At 67.8% G+C, this 13408-nt stretch overlaps 1 protein-coding gene across 1 annotated transcript in view; it reads left to right on the top strand.

The window, feature by feature from the left end:
* LOC141935732 (calcium/calmodulin-dependent protein kinase type II subunit beta-like) overlaps window positions 1-13408 on the top strand; it is a 14129-nt gene continuing 721 nt past the window's right edge. The window contains exons 1-12 of the mRNA XM_074852226.1: window positions 1-149; window positions 3097-3191; window positions 8091-8150; window positions 8508-8562; window positions 8648-8713; window positions 10799-10871; window positions 11317-11419; window positions 11496-11579; window positions 12547-12641; window positions 12861-12983; window positions 13079-13162; window positions 13273-13406. Of these exons, the coding sequence (XP_074708327.1) occupies window positions 85-149; window positions 3097-3191; window positions 8091-8150; window positions 8508-8562; window positions 8648-8713; window positions 10799-10871; window positions 11317-11419; window positions 11496-11579; window positions 12547-12641; window positions 12861-12983; window positions 13079-13162; window positions 13273-13406 (1037 nt within the window). The 5' untranslated portion in view covers window positions 1-84. The remainder of the gene's footprint in view (window positions 150-3096; window positions 3192-8090; window positions 8151-8507; window positions 8563-8647; window positions 8714-10798; window positions 10872-11316; window positions 11420-11495; window positions 11580-12546; window positions 12642-12860; window positions 12984-13078; window positions 13163-13272; window positions 13407-13408) is intronic.

Here is a 13408-nt window from a genome sequence, read left to right as displayed (position 1 = left end):
TCCCGCCCCCCCGCGCCAGGCGGAGCCGGAGCCGGAGCGGAGCCGGTGCCGGGGCGGCTCATTGCGGCGCGGCGCGGCGGCAGCATGGCCACCACCGTGCCCTGCACCCGCTTCACCGACGAGTACCAGCTCTACGAGGAGATCGGCAAGTAAGGGCACCGGCACCGGCACCGGCACCGGGCACGGGCACGGCCCCGGCCGCGGGCGGAGCGCGGGGGGCGGCGGGGGGCGGGCGGGGGGCGGGGGGCCGCTGCCCGGGGCTCCGGCCGCCGCTCGGTGCAGACGTGACGCATCCCCCCCCCCCCCCCCTCCCCCGGGACGGGGCACCCGGGATCGGCCCCCCCCCCACCGCCGGTCCCCCAGCCCGGGACCGGCCCAGCCCCCCCCCCCCCGCCCCGTACTGCCCTCCCCCCGGCACTGGCCCTGCCCCCCCCCATACCGCGCCCCCCCCACACCCCCCTTATACAGCCCCCCCCCCACACCCCCGGTCCGGTACCTGCCCCCCCCCCCCCAGCAATCCTCCCCCCCCCGGCCGCGGCCGCAGGGACCCCCGGGCCCTACAGCTCCCCCCGGCGGCCCGGACCCCCCCAGTTCCTCGGGGTCACCCCCGTCCCCGTAGAGCCCCCAGTCCCTGCAGCCCCCTTGTTCCCCACGGACCCCCCCATCCGATGGACCCCCATCCTTACAGACCCCCCAGTCTTTCCTGACCCCCCCCGGTCCTTATCTATGCCCCAGACCCCCCCAATCCCTCCAGATCCCCCCCAGTCTGCAATCACCCATCCCTACAGACCCCCCCAGTCCTTATTGCTGCCCCTGACCCTATGGACCCCCCAACCTTATAGACCCCCCCTCTCCATCTCTCATGCCCCCCCAGCACTCCTGCTCCCACCCCTGGCTCCTACAGCCCCCCCAGTCCTCATAGCCCCCCTTGCTCCTAGAGACCCCCCCCATCCTCACAGACCCCCAACATCCCCCGGTCCTTACAGGCTCCCTGGTCCTTACAGACCCCCCACCCCCCCGAAACCCCCCTTACCGACACCCCCCCCGCCCTTATAGCCGTGGGGGTCCTTATAGACCTCCCACCCCCCCCCAATCCTGACAGACACCCCCACCCCGAGTCCTTAGAGCCCCCCCCGGTCCCTATAGACATCCCTCATCCTCCACACCGTCCTTGAGTCCTTATGGGCTCCTGCTCCTTTTAGACCCCCCCCCCACCCTCCAGGTCCCCCTCGCCCCCCACCCCTATAGATACCCCGATCTCTCCACCTCCCCCCCCATCCCTATAGTCCCCTCATCCATATCTCCCCTCTGGTCCTTACAGACCCTCCTCATCCTCCACCCCCCCCAGCCCCCATTAGACCCCTTTGGGCCTTATATAACTCCCCAAATCTGCTCCCCCCCCCCCCCCCCCGCACCGGTCCGTGTAGACGCCAGCCCTTCTGGACCCCCCCTAATGCCTAAAGACCCCCAGGTGCCCCCTGCCCCCCGCGGGTCCTTCATCCCCCCGCCCCCCCCCCCCCGCCCCCCCCCCCCGTGTCCATGACCCCCCCCGGGGCAGATGTTGGGGGGGAACTGAGGAGGAGCTTGTTTTGGGGGGGCTCATTTTCCTCCAAGGCCGGGGTTGGGGGGGGAGGGAGGGGGGGCAGATCCCCCCCCCCAGACCCACATGCAGGGTTGGGAGGGGATTAAAACGGGTGGGGGTGGTAAAACGGGGGAGGGGGGGGGCAGGTGCGAGCAGTCCCCGTCGGGGGAGGGGGGGGGGATGCCCCCCCCCATAGCGAGGGGGACATTTTGCAGGGGTAGAGTGGTCCCTGTGGGGGTACCGGGGGGGGGGACGTGGAGCCATCGGGGGGCTCTTCCCTCGTTCTCTCCAAAATCCAGCCCGTCCTGGTTGCCATGGCAACGTGGTGTGTCCCCCCCCCCCTTCCCCTCCGTGTCACCCGCCAGCCACCGCGCGCGCGCGCGTGTGTGTGTGTGTGTGTGTGTGTGTGTGTGTGTGTGTGTCCGTGTGTCCCCTCCTGCTGGGACTGTCGGGGACATCAGCCCCTGGCCGCTGGGGAAACTGAGGCACAGATGGGGGGGGCGGGGGGGGGGTGGTGGCCATGACAGTCCCTCCCGCAGGTGCTGCCACCCACCGTGTCCCTCTGGGGCCGCCTGGGGGGGGCAGGGGGGTGCCAGGCCCTGGGGCGCTCCCCCTTGTCCCCCGGCGGTGGCAGGGTCCCCACCGTCGCGGGCCGCCACGTGGCCCTGGGTGTCCCGGGACGCGGGGACCCGGTGCGGTGACAGGGGGTGGCCGGGCCCTCAGCGTCCCCCGCGGGACCCTCGGCGTGGCGGGGATGGGGCGCTCTGCCGTGTCCCCAGCTCGGGGCGGGGGGGGGACACTGTCCCCTGCGAGGGTCCCCCGCTGTGCCCCCTCCCGGCGTGGGAGCCGCTGAGCACCGGCGGAGCGGGGGCACCCGCTGCCCCTGGGGACCCTGGCAGGCAGGGGGACAGGCAGGGGCCGGGCAGGGACGTTGGTCCTGGGAGGGGGACAAGTGGTGGTGGCACTTGGAGGGGGCTGCGGGTGGCGGGGTGCCGCTGCCTGGGCACGGCCACGCGGTCCCTGTCCCCGTCCCTGTCCCCGGGGGGGGCCGCTGGCTCCCGGTGCCCCACCGTGCCCGCAGCCGGGCCCTGTGCCCGCGGCCACCACGGCCACCACCGCCGCCACCCTGGCCACCGCCGCCATCCGGGCCACCCGCTGTCCCCATGGCAACGGGGCTGCCGGTTGCCGGATCCTTCCCGCGACCCCCCTCCGTGACGCCGGCCCCCGCCGGGCCCCCACCCCACCGCCCCCCCCCCCAGCACCCCCCAGCACCCCCCACCCCCAGGCCCCGGCCATGCCTGGGGCGGGGGCCGAGCGCCATCGGGTGTGTGCGTGTGTGTCCCCCCCCCCGGTGTCGGGGTTCACCCCCTGGGTGCTGAGTCACGGCCGATGCAGCCCCCGGCCCAAGGGGGGTGCTGAGTCACGGGTGGGAGCCCCCCCCCCGCCCCGGGGCTGGTTTCGGGGTGGGGGGGGCTGAGGCGGGCGGGGGGTGCTGAGCCTGTCCCCGTCCCCAGGGGGGCTTTCTCGGTGGTCCGGCGCTGCGTCAAGCTCTGCACCGGCCATGAGTACGCGGCCAAGATCATCAACACCAAAAAGCTCTCAGCCAGAGGTAGGACCCCCCCGGACCCCCCCCGCCAGCACCCGGGGGCTGGGTGCCCCCAGGGCCACCCCCAGCCCACTCACCCCAGCGCCCGTGGTGACACCTGTGGCACCCGTGGTGGGCGCTGGGGGGGGGGGGGCTCCCTGGGGGCTGGAGCTGGCCCTTCCCCCCCCCCCCATTCCCTCCTGCTGCCCCATGGGGGGGGCGTGTGTGTGTCCCCCCCCCCGCTGCCCCTCCGCACCCCACAGCGTCCCCGGGTCCCCTGGGGGGGTGCACGTGTGAGCAGGCAGCGAGTGTGTGTGTGTGTGTGTGTGTGTGTGTGTGTGTGCAAAGGGGTGTGAGCTCTGTATGTGTGTGTGTGCGGGGGGGTGTGCACATGTGTGTGCAGGGTGTGTGTGCAGGGTGTGTGTGCACACGTGTGTGCAATGAGTGTGTGCGGGGGGTGTGCACACGTGTGTGCAGGGGGGGTGTGCACACGTGTGTGCAGTGTGTGTCCAAAGTGCACATGGGGGTGTGAGCACAGGTGTGTGTGTTCGCACGGGTGTGTGTCTGATGTGTACATGGGTGTGTGTGCACACGTGTGTGCAGTGTGTGTGTGGGGGGTGTGCATGTGTGTGTGCGGTGTGTGTCTGATGTGTACATGGGTGTGTGTGCACGCGTGTGTGCAGAGTGTGTATGTGCACACGTTGTGCAGTGCGTGTCTGTTGTATACACGTGTGTGTGCACACACGTGTGTGCAGTGTGTGTGTACTTGGGTGTGTATGCACACGTGTGTACACGGGAGTGTGTGCACATGTGTGTGCAGTGCGTGTCCAATGTGTACATGGGTGTGTGTGCACACGTGTGTGCAGTGTGTGTGTGGGGGTGTGCACACATGTGCAGTGCGTGTCTGTTGTATACATGTGTGTCTGCACATCTGTGTGTGCATGTGTGTGTGCATGTGTGTGCAGTGCGTGTCCAGTGTGTACATGGGTGTTTGTGCACACGTGTGTGCAGTCTGTGTGTGCGGGGTGGTGTGCACATGTGTGCAGTGTGTGCCCATTGTATACACGGGTGTGTGCGCACACGTGTGTGTGCAGTGTGTGTGTGCAGGGATGTGTGTGTGTACACAGGTGTGTGCAGTGCATGTCCAGTGTGTACATGGGGATGTGTGTGTGCACACACGTGTGCAGTGTGTGTGCGTGAGGGGGTGTGTGTGCACGTGTGTGCAGTGCATGTGTGCATGGTTGTGTGTGTGCACACAGGTGTGAGCAGTGTGTGTGTGCGTGGGGGTGTGTGTGCACACGTATGTGCAGTGTGTGTCCGATGTGTACATGGAGATGGGAGATGTGTGTGTGTGTGCATGGTTATGTGTGTGCACGCGTGTGAGCTCTGTGACAGGTGTGAGCAGTGTGTGTATGGGGGTGTGTGTGCACGCACACGTGTGCAGTACATGGCTGATGTGTGTGTGACCGTGTGTGCACACGTGTGTGCAGTGTGTGTGTGCGTGGTTGGGTGTGTGCACACAGGTGTGAGCAGTGTGTGTGTGGATGGGGATGTGCACACACGTGAGCTATGTGTGTGCACACGCGTGTGTGCAGTGCATGTCCCTTGTATACATGGGTGTGTGTGCACGTGTGTGCCATGTGTGTGTGCACGGGGGGTGTGTGTGTGCACACATGTGTGCAGTGTGTGTGTGCACGGGTGTGTGTGTGCGCACAGGTGTGAGCAGTGTGTGTGTGCATGGATGTGTGTGTGCGCACATGTGTGAGCTCTGTGTGTGCACACGTGTGTGTGCAGTGTGTGCATACATGGATGTGTGTGTACACACGTGTGTGCAGTGTGTGTGTGTATGGGTGTGTGTGTGCACACAGGTGTGAGCAGTGTGTGTGTGCTTGGGGGTGTGTGTGCACATGTGTGAGCTCTGTGTGTGCACACGCGTGTGTGCAGTGTGTGTGCATGGGGGGTGTGTGCACATGCAGGTGTGTGCAGTGTGTGTGTGTGTGTGGGGGGGTGCGCACACACGTGAGCAGTGGGGCATGCACAAGTGTGTGCACGCCCAGGTGTGTGTGTGCTCCATGTGCGTGGGGGTGTGCGCACAGGTGTGAGCAGGCAGAGTGTGTGTGTGTGTGTGTGTGTTGTGTCAGTGGGTTCGTGAGGGTGTGTGCACACATGTCAGCAGTGTGTGTGTGCGATGTGTACGCAGGTGTGTGCACTGCACGCGTGGGGAGTGTATGTGTGTGCACACGTGTGAGCAGGGCGTGTGCGTGCGCCTGTAGCGTGTCACGGGGTGTGTGCACACCTCAGCACCCTGTGGGGGTGTGTGTGTGCACACCTGAGTAGCGTGTGCAGGCGCGGGACGTGTGTGTGCACAGCGTGTGTGGGTGTAGTTGTGTGTGCACACGCGTGAGCAGGCAGCGTACGACTGCACTGAGCACGTGGGGGTGTACTCTGGGTGTGTGCACACGCGTGTGCGTGGCCACGGCTGTGTGTGTGTGTGAGCACAGCGTGGGGGGGTGTGTGTGCGCACACACACGTGTGCAGGTTGTGTCTGTGCGCACTGGACACAGGGGGGTGTGCACACGTGTGCACAGCATGGGGGGGGTGTGTGCACACGTATGTGCAGGCAGGGTGGGGGAGGGGTGTGGTCGTGGTTATACACGTGTGTGTACACACGCACACGTGTGCGGGGGGGTGTGAGCAGGCGCACACCCCTGTCCGTGTGTCCGGGTGCCCTCCCCGCCCCCGCCCTGCCTGGCCCTGCCCGACCCCCCCGGGCAGCAGCGGGGCACAGCAGGGCTGGGCAGGGACCTGTGTGTGCGGGGACAGTCACACGCGGGGACAGCTGCACACATGGACAGTCACACGCCCTGGTACACACGCAGACACAGGTACAGCCGCACTTGTACGGTGGCAGACGTGTCCCCGTGTGCACACATGTACGGCCACACACAGGGACAGTCAGATGCACACACAGGGACAGCCGCACACACACACGCAGGTACACTCATGCACACACACAGAGGTACACTTGCACACACACAGATACACTCGCACGCACACACACAGGTACAGCCGCACACACACACAGATACACTCGCGCACACATGCAGGTACAGCCGCACACACACACACAGGTACAGCCGCACACACACACACAGGTACAGTCGCACACACACACAGGTGCACTCGTGCACACACACAGAGGTACACTTGTGCACACACAGGTACACTCACACACAGGTACAGTCGCACACACACACAGAGATACACTCTCGCGCACACACACACAGAGGTACAGCCACACAGATACACTTGTGCACACATGCAGGTACAGCCGCACACACAGAGGTACACTCGTACACACACACAGATACAGTCGCACACACACACAGGTGCACTCGTGCACACACACACAGGTACACTTGTGCACACACAGGTACACTCACACACAGATACAGTCGCACACGCACACACAGGTACACTCACGCACACACACAGATGCACTCGTACACACACACAGAGGTACGGTCGCACACACACACAGGTGCACTCACGCACACACAGGTACAGTTGCACACGCAAACACAGGTACAGTCGCACACACACAGGTACACTCCTACACACACACAGGTGCACTCATGCACACACAGAGAGGTACACTTGCACACACAGAGATACACTCGCACACACACACAGAGGTACAGCCGCACACACACACACAGGTACAGTCGCACACACACACACAGAGGTACACTCATACACACACAGGTACACTCATACACACACAGAGGTACACTCATACACACACAGGTACACTCATACACACCCAGGTACAGTCGCACACAACAGGTACACTCGCGTACACACACAGGTACAGCCACACGCGCACACACAGAGGTACACTCGCACACACACACAGGTACAGTCGCGCACACACACAGGTACACTCATACACACACACAGGTACAGCTGCACACACACACAGGTGCACTCATGCACACACAGGTACAGTCGCACACACACAGGTACGCTCGCACACACATGCAGGTACAGCCGCGCACACACACAGGTACAGCCGCACACACGCAGTTACACTCTCACGCACACACACAGTTACACTCGCGCACACACACAGGTACAGCCGCACACACGCAGTTACACTCTCTCACACACACACAGTTACACTCGCACACACACACAGGTACAGCCGCACACATGTAGTTACACTCTCACACACACACAGAGTTACACTCGCACACACACACAGGTACGCTCGCACACACATGCAGGTACAGCCGCGCACACACACAGGTACAGCCACGCACACGCAGTTACACTCTCACACACGCACACAGTTACACTCGCACACACGCGTGCAGCTGCACACCCTGACACACCCGCATGGATGTCCAGCTGCACACAGGTACACGCGTCCGTACGGACAGCTGCACACAGAGGTACCCCCGCGCACCACGGGCACACCCGCAGAGAGGGGCACACCTGCGCACGGGTGCACAACTACACAATCTACCCCCCCCATCTACAACCACACATGTAAACACAACCACACACGTGCACAACCGCACACACACCTACAGCCACACATCCTTGCACACCCGTCCATACACGCACAACCACACAGCCGCACACACACACCCCCCACGCACAACCGGCGCAGCCCCACACACGCACGTGCACACGCGTTCAAGCCTGCCCACGCTTGCACACCCGCACGTGCGCACACCCCGACACACCCGCACACACCCGGGTGTAGCCGCACACCCGCAGCCACACGCACCCACGCGTGGGCACCTCTGGGCTCCTCTGGCCGGGGCTGGGGCGGGGGGTGGGTGACCCTGCGGGGGGGGCCGGGGGGGGCTGGGGGGGGCCGCGGGGGGGTTCCCCGGTTGACCCGTGTCCCCCCAGACCACCAGAAGCTGGAGCGGGAGGCCCGCATCTGCCGGCTGCTGAAGCACTCCAACATCGGTGAGCCCGCGGCCACCCGGGGACAGGCTGGGGCCACCAACGGGGCGTGGGGGGGCCACGCTGGGAGCCCCACCCTGGGGGACTCTGGGGGCGCATCTGGGGACATGTGGGGTCTCAGCCCTGGGGACCATCGCCGGGCTGTGCCGTGGGCCACCGCGGGGGTGTGCTGAGGGGGGGGACAGGTGGGGTCCTACCCTTGGGGTGCTGCTGGGTGCCCCCCTGGTTGCTGCAGGGCGCAGGTGCGAGGGCCGCGTGTGACACGGCCACGCGTGTGACACGGCCACGCGTGTGCCACACGTGGCAGCTGCCGGGGACCGCGGGGCTGAGCCCGTCCCCGTCCCCGTCCTGTCCCCGCAGTGCGGCTCCACGACAGCATCTCAGAGGAGGGGTTCCATTACCTCGTCTTCGACCTGTGAGTGTGGCCGGGGGGGGGGGGTTGGGGTGTCCCGGGGGGTCGGGGGACGCGGGGTGACGCGGTGGCCCCGGCTGCGTTGCAGGGTGACCGGCGGGGAGCTCTTCGAGGACATCGTGGCGCGGGAGTACTACAGCGAGGCCGATGCCAGGTGAGCCCCCGCGCCCCCCCAAACCCCCTCCCTCCCCCCCAAAACCCCGCTGGACACCCCAATGCCCCTCCCTGGGGGGGGCTGCAGGGATGGGGCAGCTCCAGCAAGGCAGGCAGGGGGGCACCCAGTGGGTGCGGGGGGTGCCCCCCCCCATTACTGTACCCCCCCCCCCCACCGGCTCCATCCTGCTGCCAGGTGCTTGGTGGGGCCCCCCCACATCCCCCCCCCCCCCCCATGCTCTTCCCCTCTGCCGCTGAGGCCTGGCGCTGTCATGACATGTGCTGGGGGGGGGGGGAAGCGGGTGGGGGGCCCCCAGGGCCCCCCCCCCGTGCTGGTCCTGAGCCCCCAGCGCCCTGTGTGCCCGCCGTGTGCCCGTCCCCGTGGTCTCTGGGCTTTCACAACATTGTTTCTTCCCCTCTCTCGTTCCCCCCATCTCCGCCCCCTCCCCGTCCCCCCGTCCCGTCCCCCCCCCCGTCCCCCCCCCCCACCCCCCCGCTCCGTCCGTCCCCCCCCTCCATCCCCCCCCCGTCCCTCCCTGTCTCCCATCACGCGTCGCTCGGGCTCTGTGCGTGTCCGTGTGTCCGTCCGTGTGTCCGTCTGTCCCACCGCTCGCTGCCCCCCCCCTCGCCCCGGCACCCCCTTCCCTGTGTTTTGCCTCCTGATGCTCCACCTGCCCCCCACGCCCCCCACCTGCCCCCCACCCTGCCCTGGATCCTCCCATCACCCCTCTCCTGCCCCCCCCATCCTGCCCCCCACCTCTCATCCCATTCCTCTCCATCCTGCCCCCCCTCCCACCCCCTTTACCCCCTCCTGCCCCCCTCCCTTGCCCCCCCCTACTGCCCCCCCATCCCATTCCTCTCCATCCTGCCCCCTTCCCACCCCCTTTTCCCCCTCCTGCCCCCCTCCCACCCCCTGCCCCCCCTACTGCCCCCCCATCCCATTCCTCTCCATCCTGCCCCCCTTCCCACCCCCTTTATCCCCCCCACCCCTCATCCTGCCCCCCCCACCCCTTGCCCCCCCTACTGCCCCCCCATCCCATTCCTCTCCATCCTGCCCCCCTTCCCACCCCCTTTTCCCCCTCCTGCCCCCCTCCCACCCCCTGCCCCCCCTACTGCCCCCCCATCCCATTCCTCTCCATCCTGCCCCCCTTCCCACCCCCTTTTCCCCCTCCTGCCCCCACCCTGCCCCCTCCCACCCCCTGTTCCTCCATCCTCCCCCCCCCCTTTCCCCCCCCGCCCCCCGCCCCCCGCCCCCCGTTTTGTTTTGCAGTCACTGTGTCCATGAGCTATTAGCACGCGTTTCTCCCACCCATCACTTTGCCCCTGTGCAGAGGGAGCCGCAGGTCAGTATAACGGGGGGGGCCGGGGGGGCCGTGCCCCCCGCGCTGCCCCCACCCGCCGGAGCATCCCGCTTCCCGGCCCCCCGCTCCCCTCGCCGGGACCCCACTTTGGGGCTCTCTCCTCCCTCCTTTTTCTGCCCCCCTCCCCCATTTTTTGACCCCTCCCTTTGCAGGGAGGTTGCCCCCCCCCCCCCCCCCGCCATGCCCCAGCACCCCCAGCCACGCGGGGGCCCCCCCCCCCACTTCACCCCCATTTCAGCCTCTCATTCCCCCGCTCCTTCCCTCTTTCTTTCTTGTCTCGTCTCCATCCGCCCCCCCCGCCCCCCCCATTCCCCCGCCCTGTGAGTCCTGTCTGGGGGACCCCAGTGTCCGGGCAGCAGCAGGGCTGGGGGGGCGCAGGGGGGGGGTCCCGTGGCGGGGGGGGGGCACAGCAGCACCATGTGGGTGACCCCCATGGGTCAGCAGCACCCCTGATGGGCACCCTCCAGGCAGTGCCCCCCCCCCAGGGGTGACCCCCCCACCTCAGGCAGGGGCGTGGGGGGGTGCCAAGCTCAGCACCCCCCCCCCCAATACAAGATCACTGCTTGGTTTTGTAGGGTCCCCCCCAGGGCACAGCGGCGTGGGGGGATGGTTTTAGGGGGGGTGGGGGCACAAATCCTGGGTGCCCCTGAGCAAGGGGGTGTGGGAGGTGGTGTGGGGGGGGCGCGGCGTGCCCCTGACCCCCCCCCCCCGACGTTTGCACGCAGCCACTGCATCCAGCAGATCCTGGAGGCCGTCCTCCACTGTCACCAGATGGGGGTCGTCCACAGGGACCTCAAGGTGAGTGTGTGTCCCCCCCATAGGGTGCTTCCCCCCCCCCCCCCACCCCGGTCTTGGGGTCCCCACAGCTTGGGGGGGGGGGCTGGCTCAGTGGCTCCCCAAGGTGGGGGATTGAGCTCCCCCTGGGGCTGGGGGGGTCCCCTCAGCTCGGCGTACCCCCCAGCTGCCATTTCCCCTGCCTGGGGCTGCGTGTGACCCCCCCCCAGTCACAGCACACTCTGTGTTCACTGCGACCCCCCCGCATCGCCCCCAGATCCCCCCTTTGGGGTGCGGGGGGGGGGGGGGGACGGACACATGAGCCGGGTGGGAGATGGGGATGGGGATGTGTGGGGTTGGGGGGGGCGCGGGGCTGGCAGACGGGCAGGACCCCCTCGATGGCGGCTGCAAAGCCCCCCCTCTGCTGCCCCCCCCCCTTCCACCCCCCCCCTTCACCCCGCGCCCGCAGCCGGAGAACCTGCTCCTGGCCAGCAAGTGCAAAGGGGCGGCGGTGAAGCTGGCGGACTTCGGCCTCGCCATCGAGGTGCAAGGGGATCAGCAGGCCTGGTTCGGTGAGTGCCCCCCCCGTGCCCCCCCCCGTGCCCCCCGCCGGCCGCCCACTGCGGCTCAGCCCCGCTCCCCCCGCAGGTTTCGCCGGCACGCCCGGCTACCTCTCGCCCGAAGTGCTGCGCAAAGAGGCCTACGGCAAACCCGTGGACATCTGGGCGTGCGGTAAGAGCCGACCCCTGCCCAATCCCTGCCCGACCCCTGCCTGATCCCTGCCTGACCCCTGCCCGATCCCTGCCCGATCCCTGCCTGATCCCTGCCCGACCCCTGCCCGACCCCTGCCCGATCCCTGCCTGATCCCTGCCCGACCCCTGCCTGACCCCTGCCCGATCCACGCCCGACCCCTGCCCGACCCTGCCCGATCCCTGCCCGACCCCTGCCTGACCCCTGCCTGATCCCTGCCTGACCCCTGCCCGATCCCTGCCCGACCCCTGCCCGACCCCTGCCTGATCCCTGCCCGACCCCTGCCCGACCCCTGCCCGACCCCTGCCTGATCCCTGCCCGACCCCTGCCCAACCCCTGCCTGATCCCTGCCTGATCCCTGCCTGATCCCTGCCCAATCCCTGCCCAATCCCTGCCTGATCCCTGCCCAATCCCTGCCCGATCCCTGCCCAACCCCTGCCTGATCCCTGCCTGACCCCTGCCCAATCTCTGCCTGATCTCTGCCTGATCCCTGCCCAACCCCTCCCCGACCCCTGCCTGACCCCTGCCCAATCTCTGCCCAATCCCTGCCTGACCCCTGCCTGACCCCTGCCCAGTCTCTGCCCGATCCCTGCCCAACCCCTGCCCGATCCCACCCCGATCTCCACCCTCGTCCCATCCCACTCCCTTCCCGCCCCCATCCCATTCCCATCCCAGTCTCCCCTGATCCCCACCCCAGTTCTGTGCTGGATCTCTGCTCCTCTCCCCGTCCCCGTCCTGGTCCCATCCCAGTCCCCCTCCCGGGGCCACCCCGGGCCACGTGCCCCGGCCGTGCCACGTGGCCACCATGGGGGACGGTGCCGTCCTGGCAGCACTGGGGGGCTGGCGCGGGGCCAGGCCACCTCGGGGACACGCCTGTCCCTGGGCGGGGCTGCAGGGGAGGCCGGGGGTCCCCGTTCCCCCGGCCCTGACCCCGCTCGCCCTCGCCCAGGCGTCATCCTGTACATCCTGCTGGTGGGCTACCCGCCGTTCTGGGACGAGGACCAGCACAAACTCTACCAACAGATCAAGGCCGGTGCCTACGACGTAAGTCCCTGGTGCCAGGCACCCCCTGCGCTGTGGCCGGCCGGCCCGTTAACTCTGGAACCTACTGAGGAACACTACAACTAATCACCACCAGGCAAAGCCGGGGGGATGGCGTTGGGCCACAGCTCCGGTGGGGGGGTGGAGGGACACAGGCGCTGTGGGGCTGCCCCTTCCCAGCCGTCACCCCCCTCTGTTGCCGTGTCCCCCCCCCTCTCCCAGTTCCCTTCGCCCGAGTGGGACACGGTCACCCCCGAAGCGAAAAACCTCATCAATCAGATGCTGACCATCAACCCTGCCAAGCGCATCACAGCCCACGAAGCCCTCAAGCACCCGTGGGTCTGCGTAAGTGCTGTGTCCCCCCCCCCCTCCCAGTGTCCCCCCCCCCAGCCCGGGGGGCGCTGCCGGCGCCTGGCACTGACCCCCCCTGTCCCCCGCAGCAACGCTCCACCGTGGCCTCCATGATGCACAGGCAGGAGACGGTAGAGTGTCTGAAAAAGTTCAACGCCCGGAGGAAGCTCAAGGTGAGGGGTTCCCCCACCCTGCACAGCACCACCCTGCCCTTCCCTGGGGGGGCACAGCACCACCCTGCCCCTCCCTGGGGGGGCACAGCACCAATCCTACCCCTCCCCAGGGGGACACAACACCATCCTGCCCCTCCCCGGGGGCGCACAGCACCATCCTGCTCCTACCCTGGGGGGCACAGCACCAATCCTGCCCCTCCTCAGGGGGGCACAGCACCACCCTGCCCCTCCCCGGGGCCATATGGT

This window comes from Strix uralensis, chromosome 28, assembly GCF_047716275.1.
Source record: "Strix uralensis isolate ZFMK-TIS-50842 chromosome 28, bStrUra1, whole genome shotgun sequence".
In the NCBI taxonomy this organism is placed as follows: Eukaryota; Metazoa; Chordata; class Aves; order Strigiformes; family Strigidae; genus Strix; species Strix uralensis.
This window is presented reverse-complemented; position numbering and strand designations above follow the sequence as displayed.